At 34.3% G+C, this 25,790-nt stretch overlaps 1 protein-coding gene across 1 annotated transcript in view; it reads left to right on the forward strand.

The window, feature by feature from the left end:
* Positions 1–795: 795 nt before the first annotated feature.
* Positions 796–25,790, forward strand: part of LOC133326385 (protein serrate-like) — a 71,614-nt gene continuing 46,619 nt past the window's right edge. Inside the window, 5 exon segments of the mRNA XM_061535037.1 lie at positions 796–890; positions 13,244–13,361; positions 17,055–17,245; positions 22,143–22,197; positions 22,675–22,990. Of these exon segments, the coding sequence (XP_061391021.1) occupies positions 843–890; positions 13,244–13,361; positions 17,055–17,245; positions 22,143–22,197; positions 22,675–22,990 (728 nt within the window). The 5' untranslated portion in view covers positions 796–842.

Below are 25,790 nucleotides of genomic sequence, written 5' to 3' on the forward strand. Positions count from 1 at the left end.
ACATCAGATGTTATTTTATTCTGCCTGTTATTATTGGTGTTGTTGTTTGTTGTGGCTATCGTCTGATTCGTGTTGTCTGCTGTTCTCTGTTTTGTAATATAAATTTTGCCGGCTGTTGTACGACGTATGCATGGAGGATGGCTAAATGATCAATGAATGAATGAAAACCAAAAGAAAAAAATAATGAATGGACATTTTTGTGATGTTGTTGTAATATGAAAGTGAATCAAATAACATGTGATTCTTTGAGGAGACAATTATTATATTTACAAGGAAATATTTGAAAAGCAAAACGATTATATGCAAATAAAAATAATAAAAATGTTTAATAAAAAATGACATTATAACTAAAAGTCAAGTGGAATAATTAAATAGAAATATTCATAACTTAATTAAAACAAAAATTAAGAGTGATTTATTATAATATGTATCTTCTTTTTCATATAGTTATAGCAACGAAAAAATAAATATATACAAAAATTGAGAAAATATATTTTGTGAATCTTAACAAAAAAACTTAAACAATGTGTCTCAAAATAAAAACTAAGTAAACAAATTAACATAATTTAAACAGGAATTGAAGTGAAATACCCAATAATAAAAATAATTTAATATTAACAAAAATGACTTCCCAAACATCGATAAAATCTTCAACAGCATCATCTCTACGCCCAATGCCTGCCATTTGTAAAATGTTTACAAAACACTTTCGTCGAAAATCAACGAATTGCTGTGCAAGGATAAATAACAGTACCAGCCGTTCCAGTAATACAACTACAACATCATCGTCATCATCCTGCAGTTATAATTGTAGAAAGCTGAATGCCACCAGTTCAATAACAATGTCAACATTTATTGTTTTTGTAATATTAAGTGTTTTAGTTAATAAGGTAAGTTGTTGTAGATAATTATTTGTAATTAATACACATTTATATGAACGTTAATATAAACACATCAATAATTATAAATTTTATATGGAATCAATTTAAGATAATTTTTATACAAAGAGCAGTTTAAAAATTGTCTATAATATGAAGAGTAGACCGGTTCGAAATGCTTGTGACTTTAGAGGTTTATATTTCATTACTGAGGGTTCCATTTCATTTCACTGTTTGATAAAATTTTGGGGAGGTGGATTAAAGACCTTGGTGGGTATAAACCCCAGAAGGAACGATTCGCATAAGTCACAGTTCGAAGATGTGTCGTTTTTGCTGGTGACCCTATTGTACTTGAAGATATAGCTTCATATCTTCATGTGTAGCTATATTATGTATTTTGTTTGCAAAATACGCCCAATAAATTTCGATGAATAAAATAACCGGTTCTCTAAATTTTTGAAACGGATATTCAGATAATAAAACCGATTATTTAGCTCGTTATTACCAGCTTTTTAACTATATGCGTATAAGGTATTAACACCGGTTTTATTATATGAATATCCGATTCAGAAATTTAAAAACAGGTTCTTGTTTCCCCGATTTTTTTCTAGATATGCATTTTTCTGACTAACCCGACAGGTCTACATAATGAGGAATGTATACTGAATAAAGATAGGGTTTTAGTGACAAGAAACGGGTAAAAACGAGAATAGACCAATAAAACGTTAAAATATCGATTTCTCGTCTTGGACGACCTCCCCTAAAATTGTAGAATATTGCAAGGATGAAAAATCAAATTTTGTAATAATTGGAATCCGCTTCAATAAATTAAGAACGAAATGGACACAAAAGAAATGAAAAGGACAACATGTTCTACAAAAAATTCTCATTTGATTTTACTGCAGAAATGTAATCTCAAATAATACCCTGTACCACAGTGTGGTGAAGGGTATAAAAATACTTACAATAGCTACAAATAAAGATAGGAAGCTATCTCTTAAAGTATAGTAGGGTAAGCAGCAAAAAATTATAACCATGCCATATCTCCGAACTTTGACCTTTGACTTTGACCACACTGTGGTGCATGGTTGTAACAGGCAAAAATAATCGAGATAGACCCATGGTTCCTTTTTAGAATATGCATAGAATCACTTTCTAAGTCGATTTATGCATGTCCGTCTGTCCGTCCGTCCATGTATTTTTGTTAACAAAGTACAGGTCGCATTTATGATCCGATTTGGATGAAATTTGGCACAGGTCACTTATTTGGCCCAAGGACGAACCCTATTGAAATTGGAGAAAATCGGTTTAGATTTAGATATAGCTCCCATATGTATTTTCGTCCGATTTTTTTTTTGCACGAAATTTGGTATGGATTGAGTCTAGAATGATGAGTGCTAAGTTGCGGGAAAATCGGTTCAGATTTCGATGTAACTCCTATATATAAATAAATGGTGCACCAAACACCTAATGTTTGTCCGATTAACACGAAATTTTGCACAACGTATCGAATTGAGACTTAAATGACGTTATTGCATTTTATTGAAATTGGTGCCGATGCAGCCATAGCTTCCATATGTATATCTAACAGGTGTCAATTTTTTTTTTTTTTTTTATTATTTTATTTATCGATATAAATCTAGCACAGTGAGAATAATAAAATTCTTATGAAGTGGTGCTAGTGGTACATTGAATATTTCAAGAGTATATTATGAATAAAGATAATAACAAAATATGTTTATTGTTCATTTTATATAAGATATTCTTGTAATTCATGTTTGAAACGCAAGATGTTGCTTATATTAGGTGGAATATTAGGTGGAATCGTTTTCCATAAATTTGTCCCATGATCTAAATCTGCCCGAATGAATTTAAATTTATCATAGGTTGCAGAAAGACATGAGTATGTTTAATCGAGGGAACATTGACATACAATTATACGGATGCATATGTAGAATATACCCAAAGGCCCAGTCCGACTTTACTACTTTCCTTACTGGTTTTTCTTCTGAGGTATTCATATACTCACAAAGATCTTTCATTTACAATATGAATTTTCCACTCCCCATACCATGATCACAATTTTGGTGCACAGTGTAATAACCATAGGTAGTATAAAGCTTCTGTCATAAAGCGAACTTTTTATACCTTTCACCCCTTACATTCTGAATTTCTTGAAAAGTTCGCGACCTTTATATAGAGGCCATGTCATTGTCAATTATATTTTAGTTGGTTGTTTACGCTCTAAGAAAATTAAATATCGAATTACAGACATTCAGGTTGGAAAACCGAGCTGGAATGGAATGTCAAATTGCAGTCACATCTGTGGGGAACTTCGTATGAAACTTTATAATATCGAAATGGGTACTATATCAAATCATGGGCCTATATCGTAGTTTTGCAAACATTTTTTTTTCAATCTGTAAAAGACGGATGACCAAATTTCAGTTTGAATGTGAGTTTAAAACATTCAATTGTCAGACTAATAGCTCGGGTATTTATATGGGGGCGATGACAAAACGTGGGCCAATATAGGAATTTGTATAGCATTCAAGAACGAGGCATGTCAAATTACAACTATTTGGTGGAAAATGCGACAAAAGCCTTTAAAATACTGAAAATGAAATGAAAATATTGAAACTTCATTAAAACATGGACCTATATCGGAAATTGCATTCAACGCAGCATTTCAGCCTCTATGGACCCAGTATAACAAACTGCTGCTACTTTGTTATTATAATGCGGCTAAAACCTTCAAAATACCGAAATGTGGCTTGAACTTTATTGGGGCTATTTCAAAGCATGTACCATTAACGATAATTTGTAAAGAGATGTGTATTGGCCTCTAGAAACCTGGGAAAGAAAATTACTCCTATTTATACCCATTTCCTACACAGTGGTACAGGCAAAAGGAAACGAGATGGACACATGGTTCCTTTTGAGAATATGCATAAAATCACAAAGTATAGGTGGCATTTATCATCCGAATTCGATGAAATTTGGCATATGTCATTCATTTGGGCCAAGGACGAACCCTATTGAAATTGTGGAAACTTTGATGTATGCAAAGTTTTGTTAAAACCGGTTCTGAATAAGATATAGCTCCCATATATATTTTTGTCGGTTTTTATCTGAATGGTGCACCAAACACCCTGTGTTTGTCCTATTAAGACGAAATTTTGAATAATGTATTTAATTGACTCTAAAATAACGTGCGTTAAGTTTTATTAACATCGAACCAAATATGGATATAGCTCCCAGATATATTTTTGTCCGATTTTTTGTAAAAGGTGCACCAACCTCCAAACGATTTTCCGATTGAGACTAAACTTTGCATATCGTGTTGAATTGATTCTAGAGTAGCGTGCCCCGTTCGCTTTCCTTACTGTTTTTTACTTTTTATACCCTACACAACTATGATTATAGCTTTGTGCAGCCACAATTGAAAGCCGAACATCACAACAGAAACCCACGGTGAAGGGAATCTGGACAAGTAAATAGAAGGACTGTACTGAATATTAGTAACATTTGTTCACCTCTAGTCGGTCAAGAGGGTGCAAATATTGCGAAATATTGCACAAGTTCAGAATTTAAAATCACAGAAAGTTAGATTTTCGTGGAAGTTGTGTAGGGTATCATATGGTCGGCCCCATCCGACTATACTACTCCGCTCAATGGTTTTTATTAAATTTGTACATGTATGTTTCGACTATTTTTATGTTATTGGCAGTTATTCTTAAGGTTGTGAGTGGTAGCAGCCGGTCGCAAAATTCTGGACAGAAAACATATCAAGACGTCAATTGGTGATATAACGCTGGTACAAAAACTCGATTCTGGACAGAAAACATATCAAGACGTCAATTGGTGATATAACGCTGGTACAAAAACTCGATTTTTTACTGGAAAAGTTAGTACCCATTTTAACGTTCGTTATAATCACCAGCTCCATCTGTTTTATTGGCCGTTACTTCATGTTAATATTTTGACACATGTAAATGTTATATCTGTCATTTGTGGCCCACAATCGATATGTGTTAATATTGGCAAACATTTAGCCAACACACTGTAATTTTTTTTATAAAAAATTCCCAATATAGGACAGTGGCTAAATGACCTCCATAGAAATGACAATGTTGATTACTTATTTCCATATTTTATATACAAAAAGCATTTATTTTCAGTGGACTGCAGAAACGATTCCATGAACATCCATTTGTGGTCACAAGAAATAAACTACTGACATACAATGCAGCCACTTCTAAAAAACCTATCCTCTATCAAGTTTTTGCTCAAACATATTCACAAATATGTTAGTTTATAACAATCTCCTTTACCAAAATTTTAACTCAATCATCATTTCAATGTCAATGTTTGGTTGTTTAGACCATATGCGGTATTATTTATCGAAACTTCTATTTGGAGGTTTTCACTTCGTGGCAACACAGCTTTTGAGGCATTCCCATTTTTGTCAAGTTAACCACCGCCATCACCACCACTACTACGACTAACAACTAAAGAGGATGACAACTCGTTAATGAGGACGATGTCATGCAAATTCCATTGACTTTGAGAACTACAAAAAGAAAAAAAACGAACCGAAACGAAAAAGAAGATGTGCCACATACTTTTGCCACACTGAACAATTGTCGGAACCGCTTTAGCAGTTGGCATTCTGATGTTGCTCCCTCATACAAGTTTTTTTTATTTTTTGGCGGTGGTGCTGGTGAAGATGGCTTAGCTGCCATTCATCCCAACAAATGCTGCAAAGGCAACACCAATCGATAAGAATCACCTTCATCGGCAGCAGCAGCATCATCGTCAGAGACACCAGCATCATTTCCATCAACATTGTTGAACTTATCCGTTTTGGTCACAACTAAATGGTCATTGGGCTTCCAATGCCATATCTTTTTGGCCAACAGCAACATAAAGAAACTCTTTTGATGTCATCAAAAGTTACCCGTGGACTATAAAATGAAATGAATTTGAGGTTTGTTTGGTATTTTCACTTTTAAAAGTAAAATTCTTCTTTACCTCGTTTCTGGAGAAATGGTAATTAGCCAGTAGGGAGGAGTTACATACTTCGCCAAAAACAAACCGAGATTGTTATAAACCCAAAACGAATTTGGAATTCCAATTTATCCACCTTCTTCTTCTTCTTGGTCTTAGCGTTTGTCCAAGTCAACGCTTGCCACTAACTGCTGTCACCACCAACACACATCAATGTCAAAACATGTCTGCACGGGTGTCTGTGTATGTGTGTGACTGCTGCAAAGAGTCTTATCGTTAAAGAAAATAACCTGTATTGATTATCCCGAACGAGTCCAAGTCAACAAATGTTAAACGCTGAGAATATCCATTTGCGCATTTGTAACATCTTCAATTGTCATGCGAATGGTGGTTACATGTGAGATCGGGATATGTTAGTTGGGTGGGAAGTTAACGAATTCGGTAATGCCTTATTGTACTGAAAAGAGGAATTTTTATGTAGAACATTTCATCCGTCTAAATCGATTCCTTGTTTGAACTGGACTCCAATTATAATGAAATGTTCTCCAATAATTAAAAACAAAATACATATAATAGCTACAAATGAAGATATGAAGCTATCTCTTCAAGTATAAAATTATAGCAAAAAGTATCACCACGCCACATCACCGAGCTTGTCGCACAGTGCAATAAGAGTGTATATGTCGCTAGATTCGAACCATACGAACAACATAAAATGTATAACTTCTACAATACCAAAATTCGGGAACGAATTTTTTTTGATTAAAAATATGAGAGATAGGTAAATGTATGCATTTAGAAACATTTAACCTATGTTGAATATATTCTGGAGATAAGTATTTTATTTTCCAAGAACCTGGAATGCCATATTTGAAACTTTTCATTTGAAAATGTAAATAAAGCTAAAAACAGTGAAATGAGAAATCAGACCCTTATTGGTCGCAAAAATGCGGCTACCAGCTTAAAATACAGAAAAATCGGTGGTATAGGTATTTATATAGGGGCTATTTGAAAACATACAATTGGTGTAAAAATTTTTTTATAGATATATGTCGGACTCCAAACACCTGGTACGCAAATTACAGATCGTTCGGTTGGAAAATGGAGCTAAAATGGTGATGTACCTTTATATGGGGGGCTATGTCGTACTTTGGACTTATAATCATAATTTTCTACGCAAATTTATACCAGAAACATTGCACAACCTATTATCTTTATCAATCCTAGGTCAAGTCCGAAGATAAGACCCATTGGTCCACTCATTCTAGTACATCCCACATAAACGGTCAAAAATTTTAATATTTATAAATCCAATATCAGGCGAATGAAGTGTCAGATTTGAATCAAATTTTGCTCAACCTATTATCTTTACCAAGATAATAGGTCAAGTACGAATATGGGACCCGTCTGGTCTCTCATTCAGGTACCTCCCCAACAAATTTTATCGCATCTGTGTTGGTTAAGGAGTTGCTCTGCTGCCTTACAATGATGCAGATTTATCGGCACAACATTTAACTCCACTATTTAGCGGATTTTGATCGGGTGGGAGGCAGAATTGAATGAGCGGATCTATCATCTCCTTATGGGTCTCTGTATTAAGTTTACCGGACGTAATACTTTTGTCGAACACTGCATAACAGAGCTGACGGCTCCTTACCTACGGTTGGTACTCTCTTTCTATTTCGTAAATTCTCCGTAAATTTCTTTGGAATTCTCGGCCATTACGTTGGTTCGGATTCAACGCTAGTCTTTTTGATATTAAACCCAGCTTCGCCGCCCTCAGACAATGGATTCTCGTGACGGTCTCATCTAAAGTAGAGACGGCTCAACTTTTTTATCAGTTGTCGGGAAGCTCTTTTTCTTTTTTTGACGTTTTGGAACTCGTCTACTCTTCCATGTAGCAAATCTTTGTCGCCCCCTTTCGAGGAAGAGAAGAGGAGGTCAGGCTTATCCTTTTGAGTATTCTTTTGCTGTTTTTAATTTTTACATCCGGTTCAATATCTTTGTACCTTTTTGTGCCCTTATCGATATCCTTACTCATACTTCCTCCACAATCTTATCTTTGGTTCTTAAACGATTACAGATGCGGAGACACCCACAAATGTAGGAGACGTTTGCTCACGATCGCAGGGTAACAACGGGGCGTGACTCGTGAGTTATTAAGGCTCTGCATCGTAACAATATTATTTTTCGTCCTTTCCATGTTTTGTTTTTTGTTTTTGGGGAACACCCCAGTAGTTAGTTTTGGTTCAAAGGGACAAGTCCCTAATCGTGGGAGATCGAACTATCCCATTACCTCCAGAATTGACTGATAGTAATAGATTAGTGTGATCATCCACCTTTCTCCTATTCGTGACCTTAAAGGCTGTCTAGTTCCCAAGGCATTAAAGAGAATTACATTTACTTTCAAGAAATATGCTCACTTTTTTTTATTAAGGCAAAAATCAGCCGTTGATGGTCTGTTAGGAAAATGATCTTTACATGCCGGTTATTTAGCAACCAATGACTCGGACTGATTTGTCCGTTGAGTTTAGTCCTTTCATCATCTGGGACTTTTTGTCGAATTGTCACATCTTCAAGTTTTGGTGATCAGCTGGTGATCAGGTTTTAGGTGTGTGGGTTGAGGAATGATTTTCTCGTTTGCATGATGTCGCCGTTGATATTAGTATATCCTTCAGACAGCAAATATTTCCACCTCCCCTCTGAAAAATGGTACTGAAACCCCATATAGCACTTCTCCAAAGTCGTTGTGGCCCATTGGGTTACATCTTCACCAAAGAGTCCCATCAAAATAAACACAACTGTCAATTCAGTGGACTTCTGTTGCATTAGTCTTTTGACAAGAACGATGACGATGAAAACGACGTCGACGACGATGGCCACAGCATTGCCATGGATATCACAGCGGCTCAATAAACTGCCATTGCCACACATACGTGTTGCTGTTGCAGTTTCCCCGCAACGGCTGTGAGTGTTGTGTGTTTCATTCACATCCACTCAGCCATCCATCGAGAAACACATCAGCCCAACATTCTCATCCTGCTGATGCACATTCTCAAAGTCCATCGGACAGAAGACTGAGCTAATATTTGAGAAGAAGAAGAAGAAAAAAACAAATAGCAATGAGTGGCGTATAATCGCCTTTTGCTTTCCGTGAGGATTGATCAATGTCGGTTAATGTCATGACATTCTTTGTTTGGTTCGATGTTCATTCGTTCTTTCGTTTGTTTTTTAGTAACTGCTGTAAAATATTTCTGTTTCGATCTTCTTCTCCTCCCCGGCTACAATCGTCTTCTCCTAGCTGCATGGCTTTTCATTATCAGTTTTGGTTTTGTTTTGAGTTTTCTTTTTTGCGCTTTGTTTTTATTCTGGTTTTTATTGTGGGGTTTGTTGTTGTTCGTTTTGCTTTTTTCGCAATGACCATTTAATGTGTACACATATATGGAAAAAAAGAAGGAAAATCTTTATATCACTGTATGTGTATTCGTTCCCAGATCCACACCTGTGATCGTCATCATCATCAACATGTTTTCTGTTCCCAATGTAATCTTCTTTGGCACAAACACACACACATAATTCCGGTTTCAAAAATACTACTTTAACTGATTGATCCAAAAAAGCAATGACTTGTTTTTTCCTGATTGTATTACTTTTTCGTTTCAAGCCATGTTGACCATAGACAAATTATAATCAATGATCGTAAAAAATAGGGAGGGAGTGAAATATGTTGTCCTTAACAAATTGTGCTAATAAATATGATTTGTATAGCCTCGATCATTATGTGGAATGTGCAGTCGAAATCGCTTGTACCGGTCAAGGGACCTTCGAAATTGTAGTTATAAAAGGCAGAACGTTTCCCGGGACTTTTGGATAAGTCGTTATAACCGATACGTCGTTTTAAACGATTTTGACTGTATATTAAGTTCGTCATTCCGAATTCTAAATTTTGAAATAGAGACTCTGGTAGATATTGTGGACTGTTTTTTGGCGGACATTAGTTAACTTGCATTTTTTTTAATTTGATTCTTACCGGGAAAGAAAACTCCCTACCAGAAATGATCAATATTAGTCCTTGTTTCGTGGTACATCCCATATAAAGGATTATTTGTATTTTGGGAACTTTGGCCAAATTTTTTAACCGAATCAGCATAAATGTAACATTTGGGTTTCCATTGGGTATCAACTCTTCCTACAAAAAATATTGGTCCCGTTTTGGTATAGTTTAATTTCATGGTATTTTGATGCAATAGGCTGAAATTTGGCATTCCGGTTCTTTGATGGTAAATTTGCAAAAATTGGCGACATATGTTCATGTTTTGATTTAGCCACCGCCAACTGTTGGTAAGATTTTAGTCGGATTTTCCCAATTCAGTGGCTGTAATTTGGCATTCCAGGTTCTAGAAGGACCCAGCCCAATAAAAGGTATATTTATGGCCTAGGCATATTTTAAAATCGAAGAGACTTCCACAAAGAACATTTTCATTATTGGTCTCTCATACATGTCCCGCTAAAATGCTAGTACGTTGATAATCCTAAGCGCACTTCCGAACCAAGAAGAATTTGACATTCTGGTTTATAAGTTGTATATAAACACTTCAAAGAAGAAAATATGTTTTTTTTATTGATTTCATATACAGATTCCACCCAACGTCAATTATATTGATGGTTCAAGGCATTCTTCGCAGAAATGTTTCGATTTATATAACGGTACTCATCCGAAGTGACCTTAATTTAACATTCCGGCTTCTTATAGGGGATTTCACCAACATGTACACCTACTTGATTATATCCCTCCCAGTGGGGTTCCCTAATACCAAAATACAACCGATTATGGTCTATTTAGATGCCGATCGAGCAGCAAGCAATGAATCTCACTTATCTGTTCGTCGGATTAAGCCATGTCTGTGAGGACTCTTCGTGTGACATGTGAGCCTTTTTCAAGTTGTCGGCTCTACAAGTGTTGGTGTTTTCTTTAAAGGTTCCTGTGAAGACTTGCCACTCGTTCGACTTTCTTGTCTTCTCACTGCTCTTCTTAGCCTCCACCGATCCATAGGTGTCTGGAACAATGAATTTTGCTGTTCCTCTGTTGACCTCATCCTCATTGCCAAAGACTTTAAGCAGGATTTGGTTTCTTTTGTAACTGTCACCGCGGTTGCTGCGAAATCCTTTCCTGTCTTCTTACTAAAATGTTTTTTTTTTCTGTACAGTTTGGTATCCTTAGCCACCACCTTGATGAAATAATCACAGGTCCCGATTGACCTTGTTGGGATATTATAGATATATACCCTTAGCCTATGAGTCCTTCGGAACTACACACATTTTTATTGTTCGCTTTATATGTTTTTATCAAAGAGGTTTCGAATTTAATGTTGATCGAATCGGTTATTCAATACGATTCAAATTAAAAGTTTATAAAATATTGAAACTTTGTGGGGGAGGACCAGATGGATTCGATTCAAATTAAAAGTGGAGGGGGACGACGGGTCCTAACTTCGGTTGCCAACTTGATCCATGCTTGGTAATGATAAATGCTTTCACAAAATTTTGTTCAAATCGGACATTCTAATCGCCTGGATTGGATTTAAGAAAGGGGTTTATTATATTATATTATATTATATTATATTATATTATATTATATTATATTATATTATATTATATTATATTATATTATATTATATTATATTATATTATATTATATTATATTATATTATATTATATTATATTATATTATATTATATTATATTATATTATATTATATTATATTATATTATATTATATTATATTATATTATATATTATATTATATTATATATATATATATATATATATATTATTTTTTTTTTTGGTACAATTTTGACCATTTTGTGGGGGAGGTACCAGAAGGAGTGGACTGATATTCCCCATCATACTACTTGAACTAAGTTTGGGAGAAATATTACGATTTTTGGATGGAATCGATTAGTCCCTTCTAGAGTAATCGTTCGCACCAACTGGCCAAATAGACAGACGGGCGAATATTTATAAATGGACTCCAAATGAAGTCTAAAACCAATATTTTGATGAGCCGCATTATTGCCGTATGAAATTGTATATACCCTCATTAGGCTGAGGAAATAAATATTAACTTTAGGCTGACCGAGCCTCGATAAGACTTACATAAAAATCACTTAGGTGCAAAACATTATAAACGTAACTAACGGTAAATTTTGGCGAATGTTTGTAGTGGAAAATGCGATTAAAGGCACTTTCGCCTTTTTTTAATTTATTTGTAATTTTTAATATTTTTCCTACCCGATATCTATCACTTTGAGTTTTTACAGCCAAAAAGAAAAGTCATGCAATAAAAGTTTAACACTTTTGAATGCTGCAGTCGACAGTGAGATTTCCAAAATTCCTTCGGAGCACCCACTCTAACTTATTAGTTTATGACGACAGAAACAAGGAAGTTTCCAGCTTTCTACAGTGTGCATCCGTCTTCTCCATATCTGACGGACATTTTTTTCAAGGTGAGACTTTGATTACTGTATCAGCGACGTCTGCCATTGGGGGTATCTTCCATATGTCCCTAGACATGCTTTCTTGACCATGGCCGAAATGAAAGTCGAAATAGTTTATAGCGACATATCGGTTTAGTTAGTCAACTTCTTATCACTGAACTTCAACGGCGAACTATGTCGAAAAATATTAAAACAAACCTAGTAAAAATTTTTTGACATTTGTACAATTTAAACAATGCCATTGTGAATGCAAAGAAAAAACAGAAGTTTTATTTATACATATGGATTTTTTCTGAGGAATTATTAAAATTCCTTATAACTTCAGACATCATCCCTTAGCACTACATCACAGCTGAAATCCTCACTACCTGTCCACCAGTCCATTGGTATGTTGGGAGATTGTCAGTTAGACTTGTTGTAATTCCTCTTAACAAAGTTATGCTTAAGTTTTATTAATGAAAGCAACCATGTAACATGTTGTGCATGTTCTCCCCTCTATACATACATACATTCATACATACCTGCATAATAGTTGTCAGTGTCTGATTGTCTGTCACAAATGGACACTATGTAATTTATCTCATAACCCTGACAGTTCTCAGAGGATAAGGTGCAAACGATAAGTAAGTCAAAAAGGATTGTTGTCATATTTCTGTTATAAGAAGAACCTGTTCAGATCATTATGAACATACATATGTACATAACCGCATACTTATGTGAGCTCACATGATTCTTGCTAGTTAATATGACAATGTGTGGCGTCACTTGAACATTTTCTTAATTATATCGTTTAAGAATTATTTTTTAAATATTTTTATTTCCTGAAATTATAATTATTTTTAATTTTCTTCTTTTTCAGATAACAGCCATTGGTAACTTCGAATTAGAAATATTAGAAATTTCAAATACAAATAACCATTTATTATCGGGTTATTGCTGTGGTGTTCCTTTAGAAATAAGAAGTACAAAAACAACAGGTAAGTTTATTTTAATCATTTTCAATATTATATTAAATTATAAAATAGACGAATCGATCTAGCTAAAGGTTGTATTTAAAAGCAGTAGGAAAGATTTTCGATAAACAAAAGCACATAAAATTCAGAAAAGGTCATGAAATTTTTATTTTAATCGATAGTATGGTCCATATAATTTAATATTTTTCCATATAATTTAAGCGGATAGACGCTTAGTCCAATTTTTTCATACTCTCCCCATCTTACTGAAACTCTCCGTTCCGTCTTATTGAAACCACATGTCATGCATTTTAGGCAAAAATATAGGGATACCATCTATTGTTGTCTAGAAACAACACGTGCTTGAGTTTTGCGCGGTGGTTGTTGTCCTTGCGTATTAATTGTTGCCGTATTCCTATGGTCGGCATTATCTCTAGCAAATCCTATTTTGGGATATCTTCATGTGTTGATATTCATTGGAACTATTCCCATAGTGGAACGGTAGGATATTTGTGAGAGAAAAACCTAAAGAACGGTGAAATAGAGAGATTCTAAGGAACTATATAGGAGTCAAAATTATATGGAGCAAAGTATATTAAGGAACTAGTTCCTTTGTCACCGCTTTTTTTATTACCTAATTTAGGACCCTATGACGCTAAATCTGAGCCGATTTTTAGGAAACTTAACACACATCATTCTAGGCCTAATTCAGCACGCAATGCCAAATTTCGTGAAAATCGAAAGATATATAGGGACATTGGTACACCATTTACATTAAATCGGACGAAAATATATGCTAGATATATCTAAATCTGAAACGATTTTTACGAAACTTGACACACATCATGCTAGACCTAATTTAGTACAATGTACCATGTGGTGCACCATTTACATAAAATCGGATAAAACTATATATGGGAGCTCTATCTAAATCTGAACCGATTTTCTCGAAACTTAGCACACATCATTCTGGACCTAATTCTATGCCAAATTTCATGTAAATTAAAATATATATAGGGACGTTGGTGTCCCTTTTACCTTTTACTATATACGGGAGCTATATCTAAATCTTAACCGATTTCCTTCAATTTCAATAGGGTTCGTCCTTGGGCCAAATAAGTGAGCTGTGCCAAATTTCATCCAAATCCGATTATAAATGTGACCTGTACTTCGTTAACAGTTCAACATCTACACACGGACAGACGGACATGCATAAATCTACTCAGAAAGTGATTCTATGCATATTCTCAAAAGGAACCATATGTCTATCTCGTTTCTTTTTACCTGTTACAAACATATACACAAATACATAATATACTGTACAGTACAGGATTGAGACTGTCTCAAGACTGTTGGAAACTCGAACTCATAAGTACGAAAAGTACTAGATATGGTACAATTTGGATCTGTGTGAACGGATAGGGCTGGGATCCCTGAATTTATAGTTTAAACTACTGTTGAAGTGTATAATTGAGGAAGTTTTGAAAAATCGTATTTACGTCTACGAAAAAATTTGAGGTGTAAATCAGGTGTTAAGATTATTATTTGAGTGCATGGCTGAGATAGTTTTGGAAATTCGTACTTATGGGCATGAAGCAGTATTACATTTAGTACAATTTGGACTTCGGTGAACGAGTGGAACTGGAATCCTGAAAGTTGGAATAATAAGATTACTGTCGGAGTGTAGGATTGAGATACTTTTGTAATATGGGTACGAAAATTACTGAGTGGTATAAAATCTGGTACAATTTGGGATTTGGTGAAATTCTTATTTATAAACGGTACTACGGTACGGCCAACGGTACTAAATTTAGTAAAATTTGATTTTGTCTGAACTGATAGAACTGAATTCCTGAATTTTGGAATAAATATTACTGTTGCAGTGTAGGATTGAGGTAGTTTTGGAAATTTGTACTTATGAATAAAAGTACTAAATTTAGTGAAATTGATATATCGATGTAGTCTTGAAAATGTGTACATAGGTTGGCATTTGCTAAAAAATCTTTTGAATGTGCATAATGGTTTCCATATAAAAGTATTAACTATTTTCATATAAAATATAATATTATTTATTTGTTTTGTAATCCCCTTCCGCATACGAAGTAGTGGGCACTTCGCTAGTTTCTCTATAAATAATAAAAAACCGGCAAACATTTTTATACCCTTCACCACACTGTGGTACAGGGTATTATGTCTTTGTGCATATGTTTGTAACAGGCAAAAATAATCGAGATAGACCCATGGTTCCTTTTGAGAATATGCATAGAATCACTTTCTGAGTCGATTTATGCATGTCCGTCCGTCCGTCCATGTATTTTTGTTAACAAAGTACAGGTCGCATTTATGATCCGATCTGGATGAAATTTGGCACAGGTCACTTAATTGGCCCAAGGACGAACCCTATATTGGAGAAAATCGGTCTACGTTTAGGCATAGCTCCCATATAAGGGTACCCCCCAATTTTCGGTATTTTGGGGTTCTTGAGCGCGTTTTTAAACCGAATACGCTGAAATTTGGTACATTGGGTTCTTATTGGGTACTAAATGTCCCCACAAAAAATAATAAATATAGGTCCATTTTTTCGGGTAGCCCTTATATAAAGGTACCCCCAGTTTTCGGTATTTTGGGGTTCTTGGGCTCGTTTTATAACTGAATTCTCTGAAATTTTGTACATTCGGTTCTTATTGTGTACCAAATTATTCCACTAAAAATTATAAATATAGTTCCAGTTTTTCTGGTAGTCCCCATATAACGGTACTCCCAAATTTTTGGTATTTTGGGGTTCTTGAACGCGTTTTTCAACCAAATTCTTTGTAATTTGGTTTTTTGTAGTCGTATATGGTAACAAACCTCCCTCCTAAAAATTACTAATATTCGCCTCTTTTTAGGGGTGGTCCCCTTATAACCACCTTTTTATACCCTTCACCGCACTGTGGTACAGGGTATTGCGTCGTTGTGCATATGTATGTAACAGGCAAAAATAATCGAGATAGACCCATGGTTCCTTTTGTGAACATGCATAGAATCACTTTCTGAGTCGATATATGTATGTCCGTCCGTCCGTCCATGTATTTTTGTTAACAAAGTACAGATCGCATTTATGATCCGATTTGTATGAAATTTGGCATAGTTTCGTCCGATTTCATGTAAATAGTGCACCAAACTCCCAATAGTGGTCCGACTAAAGCAATATTTTGCACAGAGTACTGAATTAGGTCCCGACTGATGTATGAGAAATTTTGTTGGAATCGGTTCAGATTTATATCTAAATATGCTATATATAGTTTTGTCCGATTTTATGTAAATGGAGCAACATACTGCCAATATTTATCCGATTGAGACAAAATTTTGCACCGCGTACTAAATTAGGTCATTGATGAATGCGAAGTTTTGTTAAAATCGGTTCATATTTAGATATAGCTCCCATATATAGTTTCGTCCGATTTAAGGTAAATTGTGCACCAAACTCCCAATATTGGTCCGATTGAAGCAAAATTTTGCACAGAGTACTGAATTAGGTCCCGACTGTATGCGAAATGTCTATATCTACAGGATATTGTAGATATTAACATGTCTTGCATGTACCCATAGTGGTGAAGGGTATCATATAGTCGGCCCCGTCCGACTTTTGAACTTTCCTTACTGGTTATTATTAATTTATCATTCTGTCAAAAAATAAGTATATGTTTCAAGCAATAATATTATTTATTTTTTCAGGTTGTCCGCCTTGTTCAACAGCATTTCGTTTGTGCCTTAAAGAATATTCAGCAGCTGAACAGGGTACATCCAGTATATCAACGGGATGTTCATTTGGCAATACAACAACGGGGATATTGGGTGGTTCCAGTTTTGTGCTAAGTGATCCGGTCAGAGGTGCCATGATACTGCCATTTACATTTCGATGGACGGTAAGTTTATAAGAAAACTACAATATTTGAAGAACTAAAGAAAAACTCAGTATAAAAATTAGACTAACTACAAAAGTATTTTTTTTTTGTGAGTCCATAATCGTAAACAATTTGATAACTCATTTCAAGGTATTTCAGAATTCAGCACCGATTATTAAAATTTCTTTATGAAATCGATTGAATCTTTCAATATAGTATAAACGAAAGTTCTCCATCTTAAGATACCTATTATGACTATAACTCATAAACAACATTACTTCGTTACAACTTGTTTTATTCCTTTTTTCCAACTTTAATGTCCTACAAAATATCTTTCACATTACCTCTTTCCAACAAACTGCACAATTAAACTTCTATAAACGTACAAAGAGTTTGCATTAAACCGCATTAATATTCATGGCCAAGCGAAAGTAAGCGACTTTGTCTTATAGGTGGCCATAAAAAGTCTGCCAATAATTTCTGCAAATAAATTTTTTGAATTCAAACACAAGAAGTGGAAGATAATTATCATTGGCAAGAAATATGTTCTATAGTGCGGATAGGATAAAAGGCAATAAAGTATGTAATACGTACATCATCATCGGAACCAGCAAAGAGAATTAAATGAACATTTGTAATAAAGTGTAAATTGTATATGATTATCATTTATATAGACATAGATACATACATATGTATGTCATTAAATATTTCAATATAAGTTTATGACAACGTTTTACAACGACTTTCAGTTATGCATTGAATATTAAGTACATATGAATTTTTTCACAGTAAATTTATGTTTGCAACAGATTTTGAAGGGATGAAGTCCTGTGTACGTTGCTGCTGCTGTCATATGACTATGGGAAGAGAAGGAGTAATTATGAAGATGTTATAAAGTGTAGAGTTATTAACATTCGTCCTAGAAAGCGTCGATATGATGAAATACCTTGAAGACAATCTCAGATAGAATTCAACACAATAATATACAAGGTGTATGTTAATATCGCACAGAATTGTTTTTTATATCTAGAACCCACCACATATGAAACCCTTATAATTGTATATTTGGTATATTTGTAATAACCTACAATATTTATAATAAGTGATTCCTAAATGGTTTATTAAGCAATCTTAACGCGTTAGAAATTTCATTATTTTGTTAATAAAGGCCACGTTTCTGAAAAATTTTGAAATTCAGCAAGTGAATTTAAAAGATTTATGAGAGCAATTGGTTTCATTTGCATATAACAGAATAATACCTCGACATATATTTATTCATGGCGGCATGAATAAATACACACATTTTCATACAGAAACACATTCGACTTTTGAACAAAATTTGAATAAAAATGAAATAATATTTCAAATATGGAAATTTTGAAATATATAAGGAACTATTTACCAAATAATGTTGTCATTGGAAACATATCCAAAAAATTTACCAGTTCCGCTATATATGAATTTTTTCGACTCTCCACCATAGGTTGACAATTATTTGAAATGAAGTTTTTAACATAACATTGAACTATACTACAGTGAATGATTTTGAAAGGTGTGCCTAAAATTTCTATGTGACTAGATCGTCTTTGAACTTTACCCTGATCAAAAATACATATCGGGTCGGAAATTAATATTTCAATGAAATACAAATGATGTGACAAAAATAATGTATCTTCCGTACTATCGTACAAAACATGAAAAATCGAAATTCTCAATATGTGTGTATATATAGGTGTAAAAATGTTATTTTATTTTCTGAAAAACCAATATACGAAAAATTGAGCCAAATCAGAAAGAAAATCCGGCTAGGACCTTTGGGGATTGAAACATGGACCTACATTGAATATTTTCTGTTAACAGATATTTTACCTCTACCAAAATACAGAAACTTTTGATCGAATGCTAAAAATAATACGGAACCTTAATATGGTTATTTAACCAAAAAGAGATCGTAGTCCGAAATTACGCTATATTCGGTTGAAGAATGAATGTAGGACCATGAAAAAAAGAAAACTAGTGAGAGTTCAATGTTTCTAGGTATCTATATTCATTGTAATATTTCGTTACCAAAAACAAGTCATGATCAAATGGTCGAGCTATTTAAAATTTCGTGATGTGTGGGTCATATTTGCGGCCTCCAGAGCGAGCAAAAAAAACAGACAAAAAACATTTTTGTCCATTTCATCCACTAAATATTAACCGAATATTACCAAAAACAATAGGCGACTTCTTTGGCCAGAACTCTACATGCACAATTTTGGGACAATAGGTCCATAACTTTGACCTGTAAATGGACGGACGGACACACATGTCTAGATCGACTAGTCCAGATATGAAAATCGGCATATTAAAAGGTGAGACTAAGACTAATTTTAGGTTGGGGAAAAAGAAATCCATTGATCGGTCGTCGAAAATGTCGATAAAATAGGAGAAACGGTCGAAGTTGAGCGGTATGTTAGCAGTCGTTGCATCGCCCAGGAGCTAAAAATCTACCATAAAACTGTTTTAAATCATTTATAATTGACCAGAAACGGCCAGAATTGGCCAACAGGGGATATGTCGTGTTCCAACAGGACAACGCTAGGCCACACACATCTACAGTGACCAACAGGGGAGATGTCGTGTTCCATCAGGACAACGCTAGACCACACACATCTACAGTGACTCACCAGAAACTTCGGGAGTTTGGTTGGGAAGTTTTAATGCATCCGCCATACAGTCCGGAGCAATTATCATATTTTTCTTGCATTGTAAAATGTCTTTAATGATAAAAAATTGGCATCTAAGGAGAATTGTTAAAATCGACTACTAGAGTTTTTTTTGCAAATAGAGAGTAGGACTTCTTTGAGAGAGGCATTATGAAGTTACATTTAAAATGGCGACAAATCATACAACAAAACGGTGCATCGGACATTCAGAAACATGTTAAATATAGTCCTATAATTCATACAAAAATAATGAATTTATTTTTCCCCAACCTAATATTTCGCGGCGTTGCAACTCTTGGAGCCACATAAAGCTATAATACCCTTACAACATAGTTTTGTAGGGTATATATGGGCTTCATCTTCATCATTTTTACACACCAATAACTCCGAATTCGATCGCGCTCCTTTATTGGCATTTTATTGTCAAAGGCTCGTGTTTTTCATCCGAAGTGGTTGTGAATGTATATTCCGGTTTCGTCTTCGAGGAAATCAGGCATTTCGTCTTCTAAGTGAATAAAAAACATGTGGACGGACAATATTTTGATTTTGTATGACTTAGCCATCATATAGGGCGCCATTTCATTGAATAGGGTATAAAAAGTTCGGTCTTACAGTTAACAACATTTTTACTTATAGAGATTATTGAAACGTGTTCGATTTGTATCAATCGATCCATAAGAATATAAGTATGACTATTAAGGCGTTTTAAGACCAAATCCGGTTCAGACAAACCAAATCAACATACAAATGTCCAAATTGGTAAAGACCAACCATTGGTAAAGACTTAACCCATTCGAAAGCTATAACGAATTTACTATGATTGTTTTAGATAGATTATCATTTAAGCATGAATTTAAATATATATTATTTTAATGTATATATAATTTTGAGTTCCTACATCTAGACCAAATCCGCATAGACTAATTTAAAACAAAAAACCTCACGATAGTCCAATTTTTTAATGAGTTACAGAGCTATCTTTGGATGGGTACAAATGTACCACGGTTATTGATCTACGTATACTTTTTTGGTTATTGACCGTAGGGTTAAATTGTATTTTTTTTTTGGTGCTTCTTTGTCTTCTGGCAGCAATTTACGATAACATAGTCCCCTATAAAAGTTCCGATCGGTTTTGGGAATTTGAATAACTTAAGGTAATTTTTACTTGATAGCAAGCATTACCCATAAACTATTTATTCCGATTTCACAATTTTCAGCCCTTCCACGTTTCACTTTTTCCAATAAAATGTTATTTCTATTACTGCATTTATCTATAGACAGATAATAGATTTACGGCAAAATCATGGCGTAGATACATGATTTGGCAGACACGGTATGATTAAAAATTAAAAAATATATATATTGTAAAGGTTTCCCTTGTCCAATCTATTGACTTTGTAATAGTTTTTTGTATAGCATTCACTATCAAGTATCTACCTTATAATCTTAGTCAGAAAAAATTCCCTCTAAAGCAATTAAAGTTGCAACAACGACGACGTCTTCGTCGTCATCATCATCAACATCATCATCATCGCCATTCCGCTGACCAGCTGGAAGTCAGGAAATTCTCATTTAAAAGACTAAAGAAGTAGTGCCCAGCATCGACACACTTACACATTTGCAAACTATGCAACTATAGTTGAGGATGTTGCCACTCTAGACACAACACCAGACGAGCACAGCTCAACTATTTCGCTTGCTGTGCTATATTCAGTGATGTTCTAGCGCCAAGTTATAAACTTGGTAAGATGGTGGATGTTTTTCATTCTTTATTTTTTAGGTCTACTAGTAGGGAATCGTTGGTGAATCTTTAATAAACTTGAAGGTATTATCAGTTGCATGGATGGCAGAATAAAAAGAGATTTTTATTTTTGATTTACAATAATTTTAGTACAGCTATGATAATTATAATTGTAAGTTGTTTAAGGGATACAGAAGAGTTTGCAAGTTTTTACTTAAACTACAAAAGTCTACGAACTTTGCGAGAATAAAAATCAGAAGTTAACTTTCTAAATTCAGTGAGACCCAATGTAACTTGAATTTTACTAAGGGTATAAAATTAATTAATAACTAGTTTTACTTAATATCAATTAATTAATATATTAATATATAGATATTACTAAAAATATCTCAGAAATCCTGTATCATTTTTTGTCAAATCTAAAAATATGAAAAATACTCCTAATTTGTATTTCTTATTTTATTTCCAGAAATCATTTACATTAATTCTGCAAGCATTAGATATGTACAATGTATCATATCCGGGTAAGTGTTATCCTTCTTTTGGTTTATTTTTCCATTATTGTTAATGAATTGTCTTTTAGCTAATTTTATGTAATTTAATTAAAATTAATTTTTTACCTCTATTCCTTTTTTCGGTAATGATTTTTCTCAACTTCCGTCTTGCATGGAAACAAATCGCAATTTATGTGAACAATGGCTTGGCTTGTTAAATTTCCAATCATCGAAATGCAATTTCCAAAAAACAAACAACAACAATGCACATCAACAACATGTTGGATGTTGTATGCAATTGAAAATGAACACAAACACACACACAACATGACAATACACAAAAACAAATTTCCATTTTCTAAAACAAACTCTCTCAACAACAATACAAAAACGATGATGACGTTGGCAATATCTGTCTATACCACCCATTTTGTGTTTCAAATTCAACATCAACAATTGTGCCACCCATTTCATTTACTACTACAACAACATTACTGCGGCTACCAGATTCCGAAAGGTTAATTGAAGAAACATCATTTTCCAGCGTCATCCTACCCTCACCCGAATGGAAAACATTGGATCATATAGGTCGAAATGCCCGAATTACCTATCGTGTCAGAGTTCAGTGTGCAGCTACCTACTACAATACGACATGTACGACATTCTGCCGATCACGTAACGATCGCTTTGGTCATTACGATTGCGGACCGCAGGGCGAAAAGATTTGCCTCAACGGTTGGACGGGTGACAATTGTGAAAAGGCCATTTGCAAACTGGGCTGTGACCCCGTCCATGGTAAATGTGATAAACCGGGTGAATGCGAGTAAGTATCCGCTAGAGAAATGAAAACTAAGCTAAGAAATTAAAACTTAAAAATAAATTACAAAATTGTCATTTCATATTTTCACATACATTTTACAATTACCGTTGTCATACTGAAGTTATGAGTGTGAGTCATATGGGTGTTATTAAGAAATATTATGTTTTTGTTTCGTATATTTTATTGTTGCTGAGCATGTCACCGACTTTAATAAAGGAAATAAACTGAACTAGAAATGTTGGAAATGATATTAAAATGCAGGGTAAAAGAAAGGTTACAGAAAACAGAATTAACCCATTGTGATCCAATGGAATGGAAGATTCGACTTCATTAAGTTTTTTTTTCAAAAATGTGTGTATAGCTTTAAAAAAAAATAGATAGCAAATTCGTTATTTATACATCATAATTCGCTTTGATTCAATTCTCTTAGTGCAATCTGTAATTTGCTGCAAACCTTGCACAACTTTAAATATATATATATATATATATATACATATATATATATATATATACCTTGCACGAACCCTATTGAAGTTGGTTGAAAATTGATATAGATTTAGACATAGCCCCCATATATTCCTTTCGATTTCATGAAATTGTACCCGAAAAAACCTTTGTTCAATTGAGGCGAAATGTTTGTATACAGTTTCGATGATTTGATGTAATAGTTCCACCTGGAACGAAATTGTGCACTACGTACAAAATTAAGCTTAAAATGGTGTGTATTTATTTTTATTGAAATAGGTTGTTCACCAAATAATCACCGTTTGTCCGAATGGCAGCATACCGATTTTATACATATTGTACTCCAAGTTTGTCCAATTGACATAATATTGTATCGACAGGATAGTGTGTTGTCTTGTATGTACCCAAAGTGTTTAAGGGTAGATCCGTGCGTTTTTGGAACTTTTCTTGTTGATTTTTTCTTTCAATCAATTTCATCAATTTCAATTTTGTAAACCCTCCACTATGAGGTCTGACCTTTATTTGGGAACTATGTCTCGACTAGGAACTTCTACATACCACAAATAAAGCGGGACCATTGTTCTAGCCATACAATGGTTTTGCTTAAGTTACGGATTTTCGATAAATCAACCTATATTGAATATATTCTAGAATGGAGTTTTTCAAGCACAAAAATTGTGGTCATATAAGACTATATTTAGAAATGGGTATATAACCAAACATTTTGAAAAAGATTATGCTTGTCTTCCAAGAATACGAAATGCCAAATTACAGCCAATTTGAAACACAAATGTATTTAATATATTTCAAATACTGACAACGGGCGGAACCTTTATTTATGGGCTATTTCAAAATATTTATTAAAACCAGTGAGCGGAGCAGTATACTCGGACGAGACCGACCATATGATACCCTACACAACTTCCACTGAGCTCTAAGTATTCCCAGCCTGAGTAATATTACGCCACATTTGTTATTTTACACAAAAAAAGGTTTGGTCAGATCGCCTTTCGCATGGAAAATTTGTAATGGTCAGCTTATAATTGTGGCATCTGTAGCGACTAGAAACCAGACGAAAATTAAGTTTTCGGTCTATTTCATTCCCGAAATATCATATAATCATCATCGAAAATTGTAACCGTCGTCTTGACCAGAACCTCAAGCAAAATTTCCTAACCATTAGCGTTTTATTTCCGCCTTCTGGTATGGTAATGGTAATACTAAACAATATCAGAATACATGGGGTAACAATTAACATTGTTGTAAGAATAACAATAATCTAGGCTGTAACCTATAAATATTGTAATTGATCATTATACCCTGCACAACTATGTTGTCAGCCCCAACAGTTTGTAACGCCGCGAAATATTGGTCCTAAACCCACGATCGGTATACTTAAATACCGATCGTCATATCTCAACTAGCTGAGTCGATCTAAATATCTGTGTCCGTCTGTCCGTCTGTCCATTATAATTTGTAAACACGATACAGGCCACAGTTATGGACCAATCTTCACGAAATTTTGCACGTAGGATGAGTTCTGCCCAATGAAGACCCCTATTGTTCTTGGTAAAAATCGGTTAATATTTAGAGGATGAAATGGACCAAATACATAATTATTGTCGATTTTTCTGGTTGCTCTAGAGACCGCAATTATGGTTCGAACATCGTGAAATTTTACATGGAGAAGGGGATCAGGCCAAAGAATAAGCATGCCTGGTTTGATAAAGATCGGTCAATATTTAGCGGGTCAAATGGACCATGACTTTTGTGTGAAAAATTACAAAATTTGCACTCTATGGCGTATATATTTACTCCTGAAGGACATAGATAGGAGAATTTAATAGTATATACAAGAGGATTGGTTGACCTTTAAATTGATACCAATTATATTGTCGTATGTACTCGGATGTGGGAGTTACACTTAAGTATTTACAAGTGCTTACGTACTCAGATATTATTCAGTAACCCATTAGCAAACTAGAAGGCGGAAGTATAGCGCTGATCGCTTTGAAATTTTCCATGAGGATCCAGTTATGGTCAAGGACAATGCTTATAACTTTAGGTGATGATCAGATTATAATTATGGGATGAAGTGGACCGAATACTGAATTTTTTGTGTTTTTTCGAATCGATGGCAATATTAATCCGAATATCACAACACTGATATTCGGATTAATTAGAAGATACTGTACTGAATATTACTAATATTCGCAAAATATGTGAGTGTAAGGAAGAGGCTCTGTTGACCTCTAAACGGGCTAGAGGGAGCAAATATCACGAAATATTGCCCAGGCTCGGAATAAACATCCGAAGAAAGTTAGAGTTCCGTGGTAGC

This window comes from Musca vetustissima, unplaced genomic scaffold (assembly GCF_032173495.1).
Source record: "Musca vetustissima isolate MV318-11 ecotype Yass unplaced genomic scaffold, APGP_CSIRO_Mvet_v1 utg31836, whole genome shotgun sequence".
NCBI lineage: Eukaryota > Metazoa > Arthropoda > Insecta > Diptera > Muscidae > Musca > Musca vetustissima.